The sequence below is a fragment of the Phocoena sinus genome, chromosome 3 (assembly GCF_008692025.1).
Source record: "Phocoena sinus isolate mPhoSin1 chromosome 3, mPhoSin1.pri, whole genome shotgun sequence".
Taxonomy (NCBI): Eukaryota; Metazoa; Chordata; class Mammalia; order Artiodactyla; family Phocoenidae; genus Phocoena; species Phocoena sinus.
In genome coordinates this window covers 160491757-160512254 of record NC_045765.1, presented here as the reverse complement: position 1 = coordinate 160512254, position 20498 = coordinate 160491757, and the positions used below count along the sequence as shown (strand labels likewise).

Below are 20498 nucleotides of genomic sequence, written 5' to 3'. Positions count from 1 at the left end.
TAAGGTTTAGCCAAATATCTTGGCATTTCGTCACCTAGTCAAGCTGACACATAAAATTAAATATCACAATTAATAACATCTTTAAACATCAATGGAATATATTAAGACTAACCAATTTTTTTTTTTTTTTTTTTTTTGCGGTACGCGGGCCTCCCACTGTCGTGGCCTCTCCCGTTGCGGAGCACAGGCTCAGCGGCCATGGCTCACGGGCCCAGCCACTCCGCGGCATGTGGGATCTTCCCGGACCGGGGCACGAACCCGTGCCCCCTGCATCGGCAGGTGGACTCCCAACCACTGCGCCACCAGGGAAGCCCCTAAGCAATTTTTAAGTATAAAATCTTGTGATTATTACAAGTGAAATGGCTTCAAAAGGATCCCCTGTAATTGGAGATCTGGGAGTCCTCCTTACTATTCTTCCTAATCTTTTATATCAGACCAGTTGAATCCTATCCCTGTGATTCTACTTCCCCAGAATCTCGAGTCCGTCCCCTCTCCCCTACCTGCCAGCCTGGATGCATGCTTCTCCCATCATTGTCCCTACACCCATCTCAACCTCATCAACCCGCCCTCCACACAGCCAGCCTCCAAAGGGATGTCTTCAAACTGCAAGTCTAACCATTCATTTTCCTACATAAGATCTCCAATTCCTCCTCACGACATACAGGAAAAAGTTCCTCAGCAGAGTATATATGGCCCTTTGTGAGCTGCCCTTTTCAAGTTCAAACCTCACGCCTTTCCTATGTAACCTCAGTGCTCCCTTCTATAGAGCCAGTTGCATTTCCCAAACACATCATGCCTGTGCACACTGTGATGTATGGGCACTCTCTGACCTGCGTGCCATTCCCTCCTCTGCCCCCTGCCTCTCCCCAACAGCCCTCTTAACAGATTTCTCATTGCTGGAGCCCCAGTGCAAGCATCCCTTAAGTAAAGCCTTCCCTGCCTGGTGCCCGGTAAGCTGAAGGTTTCCTCCCAGGTGTCTACCTTTTGAGTATAAGCAGGTAGAGTGTTACTGGGTTTTGCAACTGTATACTTGTATATTCCCAGATTCCTTTCTCTCGATTCATTACAAGCTTTATATGGGCAAAAATGAGGCATATTTTATCTCTGCACTTTACGATATTGTAATTAAGTGAACAGAGGGGTGTCAAAGCCCTAAACAGTCATCTTGACCTCTGAAGCGTTCAAACAAAGTTGTCATTGGTTAATACTCTGAACAAGCATTTAGGAAGCTGTGTGCAGTAAATAAAACTTCCTCACCAGTAAAATTGCGTTCGTTGGGAGGATTAAATGAGTTAATTCATGATAAGTCCTCACATGTGTGTTCTGCTGAAAACTATGTAGTAAGCATTCGATAAATCATGACTGTTATCATCATTTTTGGATTGCCATTGTTATTAACATGCTTGCAAGGCAGAGGTTGGTCTTCAATGACAGTAGTTGGTCTTCATCAGGCCTTTTATATCCCAGAGAAGTAGATATTATCACCCCAATAATGAGAGGAAATGGTAATGAAGAGCATATTTGTGAAAGCTGAACCAAATCTGGAATTAATTGAAGATATCCCCAGATTTATTCAACCCATACTGTTCACTCTCTGTTGTGTAATATCCCTACTCCTTACCCTGAATGTTAAGGCAGGCCCCCAAGATCTGATCCCAATGGACCATTCCCATCTTAGTTGCCATTAAATCCTATGTTCTAGCCTATCAACACTCCTCACTCCCCCTCTGCCTCTATGCTTTCTTGTCTCTCAAATTTGCTCATACTATTACCTTATACTACCTGGGCTCCATATCTGTGTATTAAAATTGTTTCTCTCTTCCAAGAATCCCCATACAGGTATCACCACTCCCAAGACTTCTGATGCCCCAGTGTCTAAATATTCACTTCATGCTGACACATCTACTGTAAATCCCTCATGCAATTCATCAGTTGCATGCTGAATATACCATCCCTGCTATATTAGAAACCTTGGATCAGGAAACTTTTCCCTCTTCTGACTGTACAAGTCCTATAATCTCACTGAATCTGAGATGCCTCATCTTTAAAAACTGAAGTTTAAATTGAACGATTTCTCAGGTTCTCTCCATGTCTCTTCTGTATGAATGCACCCACTAGCCACAGATTTTACCTGCTGAGCCATGAACCAGTTTATTTTCTTTCCAACCCAAAGTTAGCAAATCTGTAAGAATTAAGGCTAAAGCTTAAATTTTAAATTATTGATCTAAAATGATACAAGCATATCAAAATAGTGTCTTTACCAAAACTGAGCTCAGCTAGTATTTCATTAAATTTGGGGCTTAGTTTCAAAAACCAAGCATATATTGATATTTCCCTGGACCAAATAGAGTATCCTCCCTGGAGTGCAGCAGATTTTACTAGATTTTTTTTTTTTTTATTTAATAGGAAACTGGAGCTAAGAGTTTAGGAACAAAGGTTGTCATATCATCTTGAAAAACATCACAGATGGGCAACCACTACTGTGAACATATAAATTCAGCATAAGCAGGATCACAGTCAGTATAAAAAAGAAATTCAAAATAAAGGAAGATTTCCAAGTTACAGTTGAACGGTACCAACCACATTCTGCAAAACCACGGAGCCCACTGGAGTAGTGTGGGCAGCCTCGACAAGCTGCATCTTTGTTCTCCAGTGTTGGAGTATATGCTTTGCTCCTTCCTGAAATTCTTTGACTTGGTAGCACATGGCTTCTGAACCTCATTATTCCCATGACCTCAATTTTATACGAGTTTCCTGGGCAGCCTGCCAGGAGTGGGAGGAAAAGTCCCCCCTGTCTAGCACTGTCACGTGGTCGTTTAGAAGCCTTGGAGATGACGTCGTCAACCAAGGCACAGAGCTGCCAGGGTTGAGGCACCTGTCTTTAGAGCTGCCAGAGGGATTTGGGGAAAGCAAAGAGAAAATGAAAAGTATATATGCAGTCTATGTAGCAGGATGAAATATATGTATACATATACATTTATTTATATAATGTGTGTCGGCTATGGATATTAATTATATTCATATATGAAAAATATACTGTACATATTTTAAAGAGTAATAACCAGTGAACTGAAATACACAATTAAATGAGGGCTTCATATGTAACTATATATTCATTATATATTATATATATATTATATATGCAATATTCATTATATATACAATATATAATTATATAATATATAGTATAAATATATGCATATAAAATGCATATACAAACAGACATTCTTAGGGGAAGGGAGGTTGGAAACAATGTTTCGAGAGGCATCTAAAGATATCTTCCTCAGCACTAATTTCCTTATCTGTAAAATGGATTTTTTTAAGAATCAAGTGAGAAAGTGTTTATAAAAGCACTTTGTAAACTTCATAATTCAACATAAATAAGAGGCATTATAATTAACTATAAAACAGATAATCAGTTTTTCGATGTAGATATACGTCAGCCACGGTCAAAGTCCCGAGGACATTTAAATGTTGGAAGTTGGATTATCCCATCAGGTCTTCTTAGAAAAGACTGTACGCACTCTGTAAATCATTCATTCATTCAACAGATGCTTAGTGAACACCAGCTATGAACCAGGTATGAGGGATACAGCAGTGAACAGTGCAGAATCCCTTTTCTTAGGAGCTCACATTCCAGAGTGAGGACAGCAAATGCGTAAGTGAATAAATAAATATATAGCGCCTCAAGGTGATAACAAGTGCTGAAAATAAATGGGAATACTAGTTCATACAGGGTGAAGAAGGAAGAATTGTCCAGTAAAGGGACATTTGCTCAGAGACCTAAGAAAGTGGAGGTGGCCCATGGCGCTATCCAGGGAAACCCTGTCCAGTGCACACATGCTGAGGCAGGGGGGCACCTGAGCCATCTGGGAACCAGCAAGGAGGCCAGTAGGGTTGGAAGAGGGGGTAAGAGATAAGGGCACAGGGGTGCAGGTCCTTGGAGGCCCCTTTCGATTTTACACGTGGTGTGAGATGGTGCCATCTGAAGGCTTTGAGCATGATAGATGGAATTCTGTTTTCCAGAATCTCTCTGGCTGCTGTGAGGAGAATAGACCGTAGAGGTTGTAAGGGCAGGGCAGGGAAACTGAGGGGCTAGAGGAATAATCCCTATGACACAATTGTTCCTCCTTGACCAAAGAGGGTTGAACTGAATCCCTAGACAGTCACCTTGTTAGACTAATAACTGTTGGTATATACATTTGCCGTAGTTTTCAGAGTACGTCCGTATCCATTATCTCCCGTTGCATCCTCATTATACCCCGTGGAGGCACGCCAGCTACTCATCCTCATTTCAGAGGAGAGTCCTGAGACTCAGGAAAGTTAAGCCTCCTGCCTCAGGCCGTAAAAAGTAGATCTGAACTTGTTTGTGATTCCCAAGCCAATGCTCTCTTTCTGCCACACCCAGGTCATGGCCAACCCTTCTATCTCATATCTCACTTCTTTGGACCAGACCATGGTAGGGTGAGAACTAACCTTTACTGAGCTTCCCGACCTTTCCAGGGCCAGGGCAGGATATTTACACACATGGTCTCATTGCCTCTTCACAGCCACCTTGCAGGGGACATGCTCATCCTTATTTTAAGACAAAGGAAGTACCGAGAAGGATTGATTTGCCCAACGTCAGGCAACTAGTGATGGATCTGGAGTTGGAACCGTTAGCTTTCTGATTCTAGAGCCCCAAAGCCTCTTAAACCCAAAGTCGTTAAGGGATGAAATGAACACGGAAAGCCCATTCTTGGCGTTCCTCCTCCGTAGGGGCTGGGAAGGGAAGGGGTAACCTCAGGACCTGAATCCAGAGAGGGCTAGCAATCCGTAAAGGAGTCCCCCAACTGCACCCGCACCACCACCCCCATTCTCGGAGGTCGCTCTGAGCGTGTGTTCTGTCTCTTCGTGTAGGGTGCTCCAAAGTGACCTGCATCAGCTTGACCCGGGAGGCCTCCATTAAACTGTCCCCCTTGCATGGCAAACAGATCTCCATCCGCTACCTGGACATGACAGACTGCTTCGTGCTGGAGGACGAAGGCCTGCACACCATCGCGGCGCACTGCACGCAGCTGACCCACCTGTACCTGCGCCGCTGCGTGCGCCTCACGGACGAGGGCCTCCGCTACCTGATGATCTACTGCGCCTCCATCAAGGAGCTGAGCGTGAGCGACTGCCGCTTCGTCAGCGACTTCGGCCTGCGAGAGATCGCCAAGCTGGAGTCCCGCCTGCGGTACCTCAGCATCGCCCACTGCGGCCGCGTCACCGACGTGGGCATCCGCTACGTGGCCAAGTACTGCGGCAAGCTGCGCTACCTCAACGCGAGGGGCTGCGAGGGCATCACGGACCACGGCGTGGAGTACCTCGCCAAGAACTGCGCGAAACTCAAGTCTCTGGACATCGGCAAATGCCCTCTGGTCTCCGACACGGGCCTGGAGTGCCTGGCCCTGAACTGCTTCAATCTCAAGCGGCTCAGCCTCAAGTCCTGCGAGAGCATCACGGGCCAGGGCTTGCAGATCGTGGCGGCCAACTGCTTCGACCTGCAGATGTTGAATGTGCAGGATTGCGAGGTGTCCGTGGAGGCCCTGCGCTTCGTGAAACGCCACTGCAAGCGCTGCGTCATTGAGCACACCAACCCTGCCTTCTTCTGAAGGGACGGCTTCCAGCCGTCGCTGTCTTCATACAGACATGAACGAAACAAAATATTTTTTCAAAGCAGCGTATGTAAGCGCCGACACCCACTCGTAACAGCTCTTTCTTCCAGGAAGGTTCTTAGGAATCTGGCTTTTCTTTTTCCTTATTTCTCGTGGGCAACAGAGGTCCAGGAAAGGAGGCTGGGGGGCACATTTCTATCGCAGCCAATGGTTTCTTGGGGGGTCAGGTCATTTGTAGGCAGTTTCTCGTCTCAGAAAGGTGTACCTCAGAAAGCGGATTGCAGTGTGTTTAGGAATGCGCTTTTTTCTCTCTGTCTCCTTCCTCCTGGCCACAGCCCCGAGGTCTACACCCTGGTCCCTCCTACCCCACTGCTCCCTCTCCTACACTGACAGCAAATTATCAGAATAATAATGCTCTCCAGACCACCTCCTCTTTCAACTCCTTGATTGGCCTAAAGCACATTTTTCAGCCCCACACCCAAGCAAATTCTTGTTAGATAAACATCACAGCACCTGGTATATATGAAGCGCTTCTAAACCTTTTTAAAGAATCATTGGTGGCAGGCAGCACGGTGGAGGGAGAGACCTGCGTTGTTCCCCCACCTCGCAGCTCTACCACTTACGAGCTGTGTGACCTTGGGCAAGGCACTTGACCTCTCTGGGCTTTGGTTTCCAGCACCGAATGAGAGGCCATTCTCTGATCTGATCGAGGGTTAGCTTCATGCCCATTTTAGAGCTGAGGGAAGAGAGACGTCAGTAAACACAGGCTCCTTGGCATAGAGCACACGAGACCTCTACCTCTTCCAAGGGTGTTGATTCTGTGGATGCTTTCAGGAGGCATGCCACCACCGGCGTCCTGTATGTCCTTCACTCCGATCTGAGTATCACTCACAGCCTGTTTGTTTTGGTGAGCGGGTCTCTTAGTCATCTTCTCCTGCCCAGCTAGATGGATGGTTTCCGTACACAGATGCTTTCGGCATCACTCCACTCCACACCATTGTATGGAGGCCATGGGATTCCTAATCACAGCAAAACCCACATCCCCTAGTCAGGTTGATCTTTCTGAGTGGTTTCAAGTAGGAGGAAAGGCACTCATAATTTTTAATTAACAAGGGAGGCGCAAGAGAACACATGTCCTCTAGGGTTTTTCAAATCCCTCTCACTGCACACGTGGCATGCATGCACACATCTGCCCTGCAGCTGGGAGGAACAGACGCCTCGGTTCTTTGTCATTCAGATCACATTTCTACTTTTCTCATCTGTTTGTCTCCTTGTGCCTCCAGACTTCATCGCATGAAGCCTGTTGGGGTTAAGTCATAAGTGTTTAATCTTGCAGATTGCCACCTTGTGTGCCTTCCCCTGTGACTGTTTGCATGTCCTCCGTCAAAGATGCAGAGCAGACTTCCAGGTAGTTTAAATCCTGTGCACTCAAAAGTGCCACACAAACGGAAGAAGGAACAGAATGATAAGACTTAGGCGCTGGTCCACCAACCAGACCCTTGGAATACAACGTTAAAGTCATTGCCAAGTATGCATTTTAAATGGTCCTATTTGGATAGAAATCCATTTGCTATCCTCATTCATGTGAAGTCAGGATGCCAGAAATTCCACTGCTTGTTTTCATGAAATTTAATTGCTTTTTGTTAATAAACCCATGACCTCTCTTAAATTATTCTTTGGCAACAGCCCTCCTCCGTCACTGTTCAAACAGTTCATCCATTTCTTTCTCAAAGGATCCACCACCCAAACCCAGAACCTCTGCGTCTGCAAGTCCAGCATGTGGAATGGGTTTCAGATGGAGCCTACGCCCCACTTGACAGCTGCGCTCCTGCGTGGCTTTGTCCTACGTTGAGAAGCAGGAGGTAGGGTATGAAATATGACCTCCTCTCCAGTCAACACCGCCAGCAGCTTAGAGGCGCGCTCAAGGCTGTGTGCCATGGGGGAAAAGGAATTGTTTGGCTGGGGATAGTATCTAGTGATGGTCACAAGGTTTAGAACCGTGAAAGGGGTTGAAGGTAGCATTCCCTGCTGTATGACTTGTGACCCTGTCTAAAGCTTCAGAATTTGAGAGTCACAAAGGATTGTTGCCTAACCCTTGGCACTGGGGATCTTCCAAGTGAGCTGCTTTCATTCTCCCGGAATGAGAGGAGAGGTCCAAAATGGCTCCCAGAACCAGAGAAGGGGCATCCCATTCCAAATACCTTTATCACCACCACCTGACCGCAGCACCTAAACGTCTTCCAAACATGAGACAAAGCCGACTTTTCACACCGATTGCCCAGCATGGACTGTCCTTCCCGGTTTCTCCCTTTTCCCCAGTCTTCTCTTCAACCATTCTGCTTCCCCTTGCTGTAGGTACCTATGACATAGGTTCCCGGGGTAACAGCTCAGCAGATTTTTAGAGACCAAGCACAAAGCCTCACTAGGAAATTGATCTGTTTTTAAACATTGCTTCCTTCCTGCCTTTGCAAAATTGAATGCTCATTGTTGTTGTTGTTTTTTAATTCTAATGTTCCAATCACTGCGTGCTGTATGACTCTGAAAAGCCTTAATTTACTACCGCCAAGAAATAAAGCAATATGTTCGTAATTGGGTTAAGCCTCATTTAATACCCTGGCCAAAGGAGCCTGGTGTTCAGATGGTGACGATCAAGAGTGAGGGAGAAACTTGCCTCATGTCCAAGTAGGGAGCAGGTCGGGTCACTGAATTTGTCGTCCCTTTAAAGTGGCACCCATGGTTTTGTCATTCCCCTTAGTTCACTGACTTTCGCTGAAACTTAGCAGGTAAGTGAAAAATCATTACCTTCACAGTTTAATTTAGGTCTTCAATTCCCTCACCAACCCTTTGGAGTCAGGTGTGTTTTGGAATTTATAATTTTTCACATTTTAGGAAGTTATCTATGGAGTATATTGTAACACCCTTGGTAGAATCTTGGACAGCACTCTTTCTTTTTTTTTTTTTTTTGTGGTACACGGGCCTCTCACTGTTGTGGCCTCTCCCGTTGCGGAGCACAGGCTCCGGACACGCAGGCTCAGCGGCCATGGCTCACGGGCGCAGCCGCTCCGCAGCATGTGGGATCCTCCCGGACCGGGGCACGAACCTGCGTCCCCTGCATCTGCAGGCGGACTCTCAACCTCTGCGCCACCAGGGAAGCCCAGCACTCTTCATAAATGTGTTACTATTTCTACAGCAGTGGATGTGAATAGTCAACTACATAAGATTATTAGAGGCTATAAATAGCCTTGTATCTATTCAGGTCAGGTTTTGTCACCAAATTAAGTTGTGCAAGCATAATGAAGAAGCAATTTTAGCAGAGCTTTCTAGATTTCAGAATTTAAATAAGTAACTGTGGCCCTGAATATACTTCCCCTGGCACTGGTTACAAACACTGGAGAAATTTTCAAACTTACGTTGACCATTGGTTGTTACAAATTTTTTAAAAAGTCTTAGAGCGTTACGACCTGCGAGAAGAATATGGCAACTTGATCTAAAAGGGAAAATTATCAGTCATTTGGAAAAAGAGAAATGCCAAATATCTCTTCACCCAAACTTTCAGATCTGAGAAATCAACATGGCAGAAAGTAAGTACTGATTGATGAATGACAGACTCCATCTTTAGCAAGTAAAAAGGTTTTGAGATATCGATTTTAAATGTAGTTGTCTTCAACCTTCTTCTCACCCTATGTGAGCTGCTTAATGACTCTCACGGAAACCAATGGGACTATTAACTGCTTTGGAACCATAACTCGAAGGTAGACAGACCCATGCAATTCTTGTCCAGATCTCAGAATAAGGTAAGTCAATAAAATGCATTTGCCCTGGAGGTCCATGAATTCTTATATTGACATTTGTTGAGAAGTAGAAAAAAGGCTTCAAGAAGTTTGACATCCAAGAGCACGCAACATGAAACCAAAAAGACCGAGTATTTTTTTTTTTTTTTTTTTTTTTTTTTTTTTTTTTTTTTTTTTTTTTTTATGCGTCACGCGGGCCTCTCACTGCTGTGGCCTCTCCCGTTGCGGAGGACAGGCTCCGGACGCGCAGGCTCAGCGGCCATGGCCCACGGGCCCAGCCGCTCCGCGGCATGTGGGATCCTCCCAGACCGGGGCACGAACCCGCGCCCCCTGCATCGGCAGGCGGACTCCCAACCACTGCGCCACCAGGGAAGCCCCTTGACCGAGTATTTTTAAGGGAAAAATAATGCAGTAAAATTGCCTACTGTGTCTAAATTTCCACAGAAAAGTCACCAAAAGTAGCACATTTGTTCAATAGCCGGCAATCATGATTAGTTCAGGGAGAAGTTAATAGACGGTAGAAGAGGGAGAGAGACTCTTTAGGGACTAGGTAAATATTGCGTGAAAACGTTCACACAGACGGTGAAACAAAATTGGTTTTCATCTTGCACGCTCTTGGTCAAATGGTTCCTTCTTTTTGCTCCATACACCAACAGGGGCTCTTAATGTTGCAGGAAGGAGCGGTGCGGGGCAAGGGGAGTGCCTGTCGCCCTCTGTCTGCCATCATTGAGACTTGCCTAAACACAGCTCCAGTTGTCCAAAGAGCAACTCAGGCACGTTTCATTAAGATGACCATCAAGTGGGCAAAGTTGTTCACTCCAGGGAAGAAATACCCTCATAGACACTCAGAATGGGGACACACCAACCAAGAATGCACTCAAGAAGTGATTATTTCTCCTTCTTTCCTTGAGTGCATCATTATCTCCTAAAGCCACAGGTCCATTTTGTAGAGTCTTATTTTTTTTCTTCTTCTCAAGTCAGCAGGTCAACTTGGCGTTTGAAACCACATGAGATGAAAGAACATGGCCATTTGGGAGCTGGATATGGCACCATCCCTGCCTGTCAACAGCACAGCTGTGACGTCTTTGGCAGAGCTATCCTAGGAAATACGTACAGCTATAGAATGCTGATCTCGTGGAGCATTCAGGAAGGCTACATTTAAGCTCTGAATTGTTGCTCAGGAAGTAACAGTCAACATCATCCAGGTATCAAAGGATGGCTTTAAAAGATCTTTAAAAAATAAAATTGAAAACCCCAAACTAAATATTTCCAAATCTGGTCTTTTCTATATCGTCGAATGTTCCTCCTTCTGGTCACTCAGCTACTGAATTTTATACTGATGAGATCAGTATGTCTGAATTCTGTCCTGGCCCATGTGATTTTCAACATATGATGGAAACTGGATGTTGCAATCCATTCTTCATGAACAGTGAATCCCCAGGGAGTGCCAGTCATTTTCTTCTGAAGGAGTAGATGGTACTCAGCATCCCTTAACTCCTTTAACGGAAGTTTATTGACCAGGTACTGTTAATAGGTTCCAGGTGAATAAGAAACAATAGCCTTACGCTAAAGGATCTCAGATCAAATAATAGCATGTAAGGAGCTGGAAGGTGGAGAAGGGAATATACAAAGAGAGTGGCAACATTTTTTCATTCATTCATCAAATAAGTATTTTTTAAGTACCCATTATGTGTCAGGCACCATGCTGGCTCTGAGATTCTTGCCCTGATGGTGTTCACCGAAGAAATAATTTTCATCATTATATGGAGAGAAGGATAAAGCTTAGGGACTCCTCTCAGGGAGAAGATCCTTGAGCTGGACTTTATAACTCAGACAAGGTGAGCTTCACAAGCCATGATGCACTTGAACATCTAAAACATGGAGCTCACTCAGGGACAAAATATTTGATAAAGTTGATGAAGCAATTTCTCTCTACTGTAGGTTAAGATAATCATAATATTAGCTATTCTAACTCTAGGTTAACCTTGCCTTTGCCTTGAGTTAGTCATATGGAAATAGAAAGTTCTCTTTTATTCTAAGATCATCCCATAGATTAATTCCTACATACACGTACACGCTCTCTCTCTCACACACACAATGCGCACATAATGTAATTTTTAAAGGATGGGAACATTTTGCAGAAACAACACTCACACATAATTTCTGGGACAAACTCGAAGAACCTCAAAGCAGCTTGACTATCCTCCAAACAGCATATGAAACAACAAGCAGTCCGAACACAGCCATAGCCCAGCAAAACTGCCATAATAATTTCCATAGAATCTAGCTCGGGGAGAGGGAGATAGCAGGTACCCCCCTCAATAATCCTTGGGTTCTTCAGCCAACATTGTGCTCTTTGGTTTTACCCTAAGCATTATGCACTTACGATGGGAATGGTCAGAGAGAATAAGTGATGCTTCTCAGTGTACCATGTCTCTATTAAAAACTGGTCTGTGTCAATAATCTGAAAAGTACTGGATGGCCCAAGTAAGATTGATTAAGTAGCTGTTAAAATTTCCAAGAAAAGGATTTTACTTGTAAATTCACTGAGGCTGGATTCTTTGAAACCTCAAATTTTATCAGGGTTGCAAATGTGAAATTATCAGTAATAATCAACTAAACGGTGAAATCCATTAAAAAGTGGAAGAGTGATAGGAAAGCTTTTAATCCCTATTCCCCTGCAGTCACAGGCAATAATCCTCCCGGTTTTTCAGAGCCCCAAAGTCTGAGTAGTAGACTTATTAAGCCCATTTCCAGATAAGCACACAAAGATACAGGGGAGACGATTTCTAATTACAAAGATTAACCAGTAATTGGTACTTCCTCTTTCTCTAATCATCTAACAACCACTAATGAACACACAGCCACCTTGTATAAATAAAATAAAAAAAAAAATCCGGGTTTCACATCCTGAATGTATTCTTCACGGGTGTTTACATTAAGAATTTAAACAAACTTATCATGGTCTTTTTCATTTAAGAGAAAGTAGATAAAGGGACAAAACTGTCACAACTGATAAATATCCTTCTTCATTTTTATCTCAAAGCCTTTCTTTTAGAGATGGAGACCAAAATAGACATGATTCCCTTTGTATAATTTTACATTTTTATACATCCAGTATAACTGGAATGCATTGCGTTAGATTTTAAACTGTGCAGTCTCTCATTTTGCAGTCCCGCTGCCTAATAATGGAGAAATGTGAGAAATACTGTTTTTTCATGCTCCCTTGCCACTTAGTAAATCCCATGAAGAGATCATTTTGCTGAACAGATCCTTGTCTTAGTAGAAGATCCAGAGAGGGAGAATTCAGACCATATCTCTTGTTCTCATTACATCCACGCAGGCCAGCATGTGATTTATGACATAGTTGATCTGTATGAATGACGTTCGTGAAGCACAAGCTTTCCATTAGCTACTCGGACTGTGAGACTCCAGTTGGCTCTCTTTTATGTTCATAATTTTTAAACACCCGAAGAATAATGACCACTGGAAGTTTGGAGACCAGGCGGCTATGGATTTTTTTTTTTTTTTTTTTTTTTTTTTCGGTACGCGGGCCTCTCACTGTTGTGGCCTCTCCCGTTGCGGAGCACAGGCTCCGGACGCGCAGGCTCAGCGGCCATGGCTCACGGGCCCAGCCGCTCCGCGGCATGTGGGATCTTCCCAGACCGGGGCACGAACCCGCGTCCCCTGCATCGGCAGGCGGACTCTCAACCACTGCGCCACCAGGGAAGCCCGCGGCTATGGATTTTTAAAAAAGAGAGAGAAAAACAATAACATAAAACCCTTCAAATAATGACCTCTAACTCACATAATGAAAACCGAAATCTCCTCCGGATTTGCAAGCTGGCATTGTTTCACTGGTACCCTCACCTTGGGGCTCCTGTGTGTAATGTTTCTTTTAAAAATAGTGCACACGGGAAAGCGATGGGAAATACAAACACCGCCACGGGAGGGCATTAGTCTCCTTTCCTTTTAAAACGTGTGCTTAATCCCACATGCACGTGGCAAAATAACCTCAAAGCTGATCATGTTATGTAACGAGTCCTTTTGCTTTTCAAGAAGAACAGCCACACGTTCTCAAGTACTGTCTCTGTTTCTTTAACTTGGCCCTGTGGCTTCAGGGCTCCGACGCCTACTTCTTCGGAGTCAATAGCTTGCTCTGGTCACGGAGAAAAGTGACCTTTCTTATCTGATTTTCTACTCAATGCAAAGTATTATATCAGCAGCTCCACAGCAAAGTCCCTCTCCAGGGCTTGGGAACCCAATGTTAAACCTTGGGAGTAGCTGGAATCCAGGAAAGGCCTTGGGAGAATTTGGCTGAACGTCTCTGTTGGCTGAAACTAAGAAACACTGAGCTAATGCAACTTTTTAAACTTTTTTAAAGGTTACTATGTCTTGATCTGAGTGAGATAAATTTTATGTACTTAACCTCCTTTTTCACAGTACTGCCCATAGAGTTCTCTGTGGCAACTGATGAAATACAAATTCAAGTTTAAGTCCTGTTTTGTTTTGGTTTTGTATTCTTCTGTGTTTTTTTTTAGTTGTGCTAGGTGGGTTTGGCTACTCTTGTGTTGTAAACTGTTTTCAGAAGATGTGTCCCTGGGTTGGACGGTGGGGTGAGGTGCGTTCTCTGGTGATTTCAAAGACCTTCTCAGACAACACTGCTAAGCATGGGTAGCCCAACGTTGAGCAGAAAATACCACTGGAGCAATTTGTCAAGGCCACAGAGCATTTTTGGAGATGATCCTGGAAATATAACGAGCCTTGATCTGGAAGACCACAGAGGTATTCCACTCCATTCCTCCAAGTTGAATTCCAGACAGTATGCAGAGACTTAATTACCCCATAGCTATAAACTATAAGTTTAACAAATTTGGAGGTTTTTTGTTTGGGGTTTTTTTTTTTTTTTTTTGCCAAACTCAAAACTTCATGATCTATTTGTAGATGTTCCCTCATCATTCATCATTTCCTATTCATTTCCCTGGATGGTCCTGCTTGTGCAGTGTTTACAGTGGTCAATTTTGCTCCCGTTAGAATCCAGGGTCCCTCATGTAAATGATTAGTGAGTATCAACAAGTCTCTTGAAAATGGTTACAAAACTACAGGTAAGCCCTCAATAGATGTGGGCTTAAAAATTTGAAAAAATTTCAAAAAGCCACTGAGAGGAAAGTGTCAAGGTTCTTTATGACATTTTGTTTCTGGTAGAACATCACAGGAACGAATGGTTTGTAGGTCTCTTGTCTTGCTTTTAATGAATGCCCAAACATATCCTTTCTATATGTCCAGGAATGGACTAGAAATACAAATAACTGAACTTTTTAAAGATTAAGTTTCATTTTAGATGTGTTCCAACTTCTGTTGAAAGGATTACAACTAGAAATTTCTCATTTCACTTCACCTTTGTCATAGGAAGATCTGCTGGTCCCACAACTTTATGTAACTAAAAAAAAAACCCTTTGCTTTTTGTTTGGGTTGTAATAGGTGCAATAGACATGGATTGTGTAGTAGATGAGCTCTAGGTATCATTGATTATATTCCAAGTTATCATTAGCATAGAGATAAATTTAAGTCTGCTTCAAGTTAGCATCAAGCAGTTAGCCTCAGTAGGATTTATGCACATCTGAACACCTAATCCTTCAGAAAACTACTTTTAACCACCATCCTTCTTTAGCAGAATCCGAACAAAGAGTAGTTCTTACAGACCCTTTTTCCAACCTTCCTAAAACCTCTCCCCACCACTAATCTGAAAGCAGAGAGTCTTGCCAAAGGGCTCAAACCAAATGCACTTAGCTCATTTATTCTCGACTTCTTTATTAACAATTTCCAAATGTCCCTGAATTTACCTTGGTCTAGCATTTGGGATGCCTCTAAACTTTCTACAGTAATTTCTTTCTTTTTTTTTTTTTGAAGATGTTGGGGTAGGAGTTTATTAATTAATTTATATATTTTTGCTGTGTTGGGTCTTCATTTCTGTGCGAGGGCTTTCTCTAGTTGCGGCAAGCGGGGGCCACTCACTATTGCGGCCTCTAGTTGCGGAGCACAGGCTCCAGACACACAGGCTCAGTAGTTGTGGCTCACGGGCCTAGTTGCTCCGCGGCATATGGGATCCTCCCAGACCAGGGCTCGAATCCGTGTCCCCTGCATTAGCAGGCAGATTCTCAACCACTGCACCACCAGGGAAGCCCTACAGTAATTTCTTACTGTCTCCACCAGCATTCCTCTTGACATTAGAAGTCCGTGGTAGCAGAACTTCAATATGCTCTTGTGCTAAGATCAGGTCCCTCCTACAGACTCCAAAAGAGCAAACACAGAGGTAATTGACCAACTCTGCCCCTGGCATGTATTACAAATACGAAGAGAAAAAGTTGCCTTTAACTTTTTATAACATGATCAGACCTGATCAAGTTAATTAATTATCAGATTAGAATTTAAGAGTCCAGAATTTGCTTCTTGGTTCCGCCACTGATTTTCTGTTAATGTTTGGAAGAATCGTTTAATTTCTATATTAAAAGATATGACAACAAGAGTTAAGGTCAAATTTTTTGGAAGTATCACCATTGTTCATATTTTACATGACAGACTGGTTTTCATATAAAAAGATGGTTGGGTAGGTGACAGATAGATAGATGACAGATAGATAGATAATGTATACATATACAAACATGTATATATTTGGTCGAGGAGTACCCAGCATGGATGCCATCTCATAAAAGTTTCTGGTGTTTGTGAAAATCTCACTTGCTCAGTATTTTATTTAGCTTTTTGAGACTCAGAACAAAACAACGATGGAGCCACATCTATCAAAAATATTGAGTGTTGCGTCTGCCCTCAATTTTTATCAAAATCACTCTAAATCTTGCCAATCTGTCCAACTAAGAAGAGTAAAAGAATAGAGATATTCTACTGATGCTGGAATAAGGACAAGAAAGATGTTTGACTCAGCCAATAAAATTGAAACCCTATAGGAGAAAGCCAAGGGGATAAATAACCCATCTGAATTAGGATGCAGACAGGACTTCATGGCTTAGATTTTTTTTTTCTCAGCTCTGGTTACTAGGACTAAAGATGAGGGTATTTGCTGATGGCATCCAGAAGTCTCCCCTTTGCCAAACACAATATTTTTTCCAATGTGGTAGTGAAATGTGTCTTTTGTACTGACTTTTAAAATCCCCTAGCCAGATTTTTTTCTGGAAGAATATAGCAGAATGAATACCATTGATAATCAGAAGTAGCCAGCATTCTAGGGAAACAATTTCCAAAGAACACAGCTACATTTTTGTATGTGCTGCCTCTTAGTGTTTTCTTTTGGGCAGGGCAGTTAGATCCGACTACGGAAAGACATAATAGAAGGTCAGGCTAAAGACGTGAAGTATTCTAAAGATGTCAAATACTTGGTTATGTAGGTCTTATGTCACTACTATTACTTTATTTTTTAAGTGGCATATCTGGGAATGTGGAGTAATGCACAGGAAGAGGGAAAGGACTGTTATATATAATTTGCTCAGGTCAGAGTTTGTATGAGCTCAGTGACACCAGAAGGACAGATATCCACAGCTGACTTGGTTAGGGAAAGCTTCTCTGAGGAGATGATGTTGCAGCAGGAGAGAAAATACATTTGCATGGCAGCAATGCAAACGTTTTGCGACTGAGTGCTGTTATTAGTTTCCTATTATAGATTACAAAATACCCCCAAATTTGGCAATTTAAAGCAATAGACATTTATCATCTCAGTTTCTGTGGGTCACAGAACTGTATTACAACTGTATCACAAGTTCTATATCTCACAGAACTTGGGAGCGGTTTACTGGGTGATTCTGCCTCAGGGCCTTTCAGTTATGATATCATCCTTGGCTGTAGTCATCTGAAGGCTTGGCAGGTTGAAGAATCCGCTTCCAACCTCACTTGATGGCTACTGGCAGGAAGCCCTGCCGTATAGGACTCTCCATGGGGCTGCTCATGACATGCCAGCTGGTTTCCCCCAGAGTGAGTGAGCCAAGAATGAGGATGAGAGATAGCAAGTGGGAAGCCACGTGCCTTTAATGACCTTGCCTTGGAATGACATACTATCACTTCTGCTGTATCCTATTGGTCATACAGACAGACCCTGATACAATGTGTAAGAGAACTACAAAAGCCATGAATTCCAGGAGGCAGGGATCATTGGAGGACCGTCTTGGAAGCTGGCTACATAAAATACATAACATCCCATTCTTTTCTTTTTTTTTTTTAACATCTTTATTGGAGTATAATTGGTTTACAATGGTGTGTTAGTTCCTGCTTTATAACAAAATGAATCAGCTATACATATACATATATCCCCATATCTCCTCCCTCTTGCGTCTCCCTCCCACCCTCCCTATCCCACCCCTCTAGGTGGTCACAAAGCACCGAGCTGATCTCCCTGTGCTATGCAGCTGCTTCCCACTAGCTATCGGTTTTACATTTCGTAGTGTATATATGTCCATGCCACTCTCTCGTTTCGTCACAGCTTACACTTTCCCCTCCCCGTGTCGTCAGGTCCATTCTCTATCTCTGCATCTTTATTCCTGTCTTGCCCTTAGGCTCTTCATAACCATTCTTTTTTTTTTTAGATTCCATATATATATGTGTTAGCATACGGTATTTGTTTTTCTGACTTACTTCACTCTGTATGACAGACTAGGTCCATCCACCTCACTACAAATAACTCAATTTCGCTTCTTTTTATGGCTGAATACTATTCTATTGTATATATGTGTCACATCTTTTTTTTTTAACATCTTTATTGGAGTATAATTGCTTTACAATGGTGTGTTAGTTTCTGCTTAATAATAAAGTGAATCAGCTATATATATACATATATCCCCATGTCTCCTGCCTCTCGCATCTCCCTCCCTCCCACCCTCCCTATCCCACCCCTCTAGGTGTCACAGAGCACCAATCTGATCTCCCTGTGCTATGTGGCTGCTTCCCACTAGCTATCTGTTTTACATTTGGTAGTGTATATATGTCCATGCCACTCTCTCGTTTCGTCCCAGCTTACACTTTCCCCTCCCCGTGTTGTCAGATCCATTCTCTATCTCTGCATCTTTATTCCTGTCTTGCCTTTAAGCTCTTCATAACCATTTTTTAAAATTCCATATATATGTGTTAGAATACGGTATTTGTTTTTCTCTTTCTGCTTTGCTTTATTCTGTATGACAGACTCTAGGTCCATCCACCTCACTACAAATAACTCAATTTTGTTTCTTTTTATGGCTGAGTAATATTCCATTGTATATATGTGGCACATCTTCTTTCATCTTCATTCATCTGTCGATGGACACTTAGGTTGCTTGCATCTCCTGGCTATTGTAAACAGAGCTGCAATGAACATTGCAGTACATGACTCTTTTTGAATTATGGTTTTCTCAGGATATATGCCCAGTAATGGGATTGCTGGGTGGTATGGTTCTGTATTTTCTTTTGAAAAATCTTTGTTTTGCCAGCTCCTAAGCCCAGATCATCTCTAGACATGACATTGCATGTCCAAAGACTCATTGTTGGGTTGTGCTATAATGCGGTAGCTTACTCAGTGTCTCAAGATTTCTTTCTCCCACTAGTAATCACTCCAAGGAGAAAGGAGTTTTCTAAGGATGTTATTTCCCCAAAGATATGAAGTATGCCAAATGTTCCCCTTATAACACAAATGTTAGCTATAAGACAGATTTCATTATAAATAATTACTTTCATTAAACCTATTTGAAGGCACTGTCTATTTTATAATCCACTATCCCTTATTCAACATCTGACACTCTTAATTCACTCAGATCTCTGCAAAATGTCTTAGGCAATAAATTTCTTCTTGGGTTTAGTTCCAGGAAAAAAGTGTACTCTACAGGCAAGCTTGCCTGCTTTCTTTAACTGTCCATGAAGATAACATATCTCAGTGTAATTCTCTGTCTCCCTTCATTTCCAGGAAATCTAGAAAATAATTAAGGCCAAACTATAATCTATAGCTCTTTCTAGGCAATTAGTAACATCTATTCCTTTTCTAAATTTCATATGATTATTCTTTTTCTCTTTTTTTCATTATGTTTAAAGTTATATACTACCTCCGATCCTTTCACAGTACACAGGATTTATAGTCTAAATAAATAGTAAATTATGACAGCTTCAGCCAAGAGAAAATGATCTTTGACTCAAGGTCCAAAATTGAGGTCTATATACAAAAGACTGTCACTCAGTTCTAGTGGCAACACTGAAAATGCAGGACTCTTAGCTGATACCGCCAGTATCTTGAGGAAGAAGCTGTCTTTTTTGTGTGCTCTTTTCTGAAAATCATGGAGCCAACAGGAGGTGATTCAGATTTGTCTCTCCTCTGAGTCAACTTGGATACTATTTGTTATGTCCTGAATTGTGTCCCTCCCCTTTGCAAAATTCATATGTTGAAGTCTTAATCCCCAGTTACTCAGTATGTGACTGTATTTAGTAATAGGGTCTTTTTCTTTTTTCCTGTATTCTCTCAGCCATTGCATTATTATTTATTTATTTACTTATTTATTTTTAATTTATTTTTTGGCTGCGTCGGGTCTTAGTTGCAGCATGTGGGGTCTTCACTGTGACATGTGGTATCTTTCATTGCGGTGCACAGGCTCTTTGTTGCAGTGTGTGGGCTTCTCTCTAGTTGTGGCTCACAGGCTCTAGAGTGTGAGGCTCAGTTGCCCTGTGGCATGTAGGATCTTAGTTCCCCAACCAGGGATCAAACCCACGACCCCTGCATTGGAAGGCAGATTCTTAACCACTGGACCACTAGGGAAGTCCCGGTGATAGGGTCTTTACAGAGTAATAAATTTAAAATAAGTTTATTAAATTGTTTCTCAGAAGAAACAATGATGTGGACACCTGGATCTTGAATTTCTAATCTCCAGAACTGTGAGAAAATAAATTTCTGTTGTTTAAGCCAGCCGGTCTGTAATACTTTGTTATGGCAGCCAGAACAAACAAATACACTCATATCCTCCCACAAAGGAGTAAAAACTGAAGCCTTCAATATTTTCATAATCAGGGTCAAACCATAATTGGCCACAATTTGGTTTGAAGATGTGAA

General features: G+C 42.7%; 1 protein-coding gene across 2 annotated transcripts in view; it reads left to right on the top strand.

The window, feature by feature from the left end:
- FBXL7 (F-box and leucine rich repeat protein 7) overlaps positions 1-8232 on the top strand; it is a 422210-nt gene extending 413978 nt beyond the window's left edge. For both annotated transcript variants that reach the window (XM_032625625.1, XM_032625626.1), the window contains one exon: positions 4900-8232. In XM_032625625.1, coding sequence (XP_032481516.1) covers positions 4900-5636 — 737 coding nt within the window. In that variant the 3' untranslated portion in view covers positions 5637-8232. The remainder of the gene's footprint in view (positions 1-4899) is intronic.
- Positions 8233-20498: the final 12266 nt, after the last annotated feature.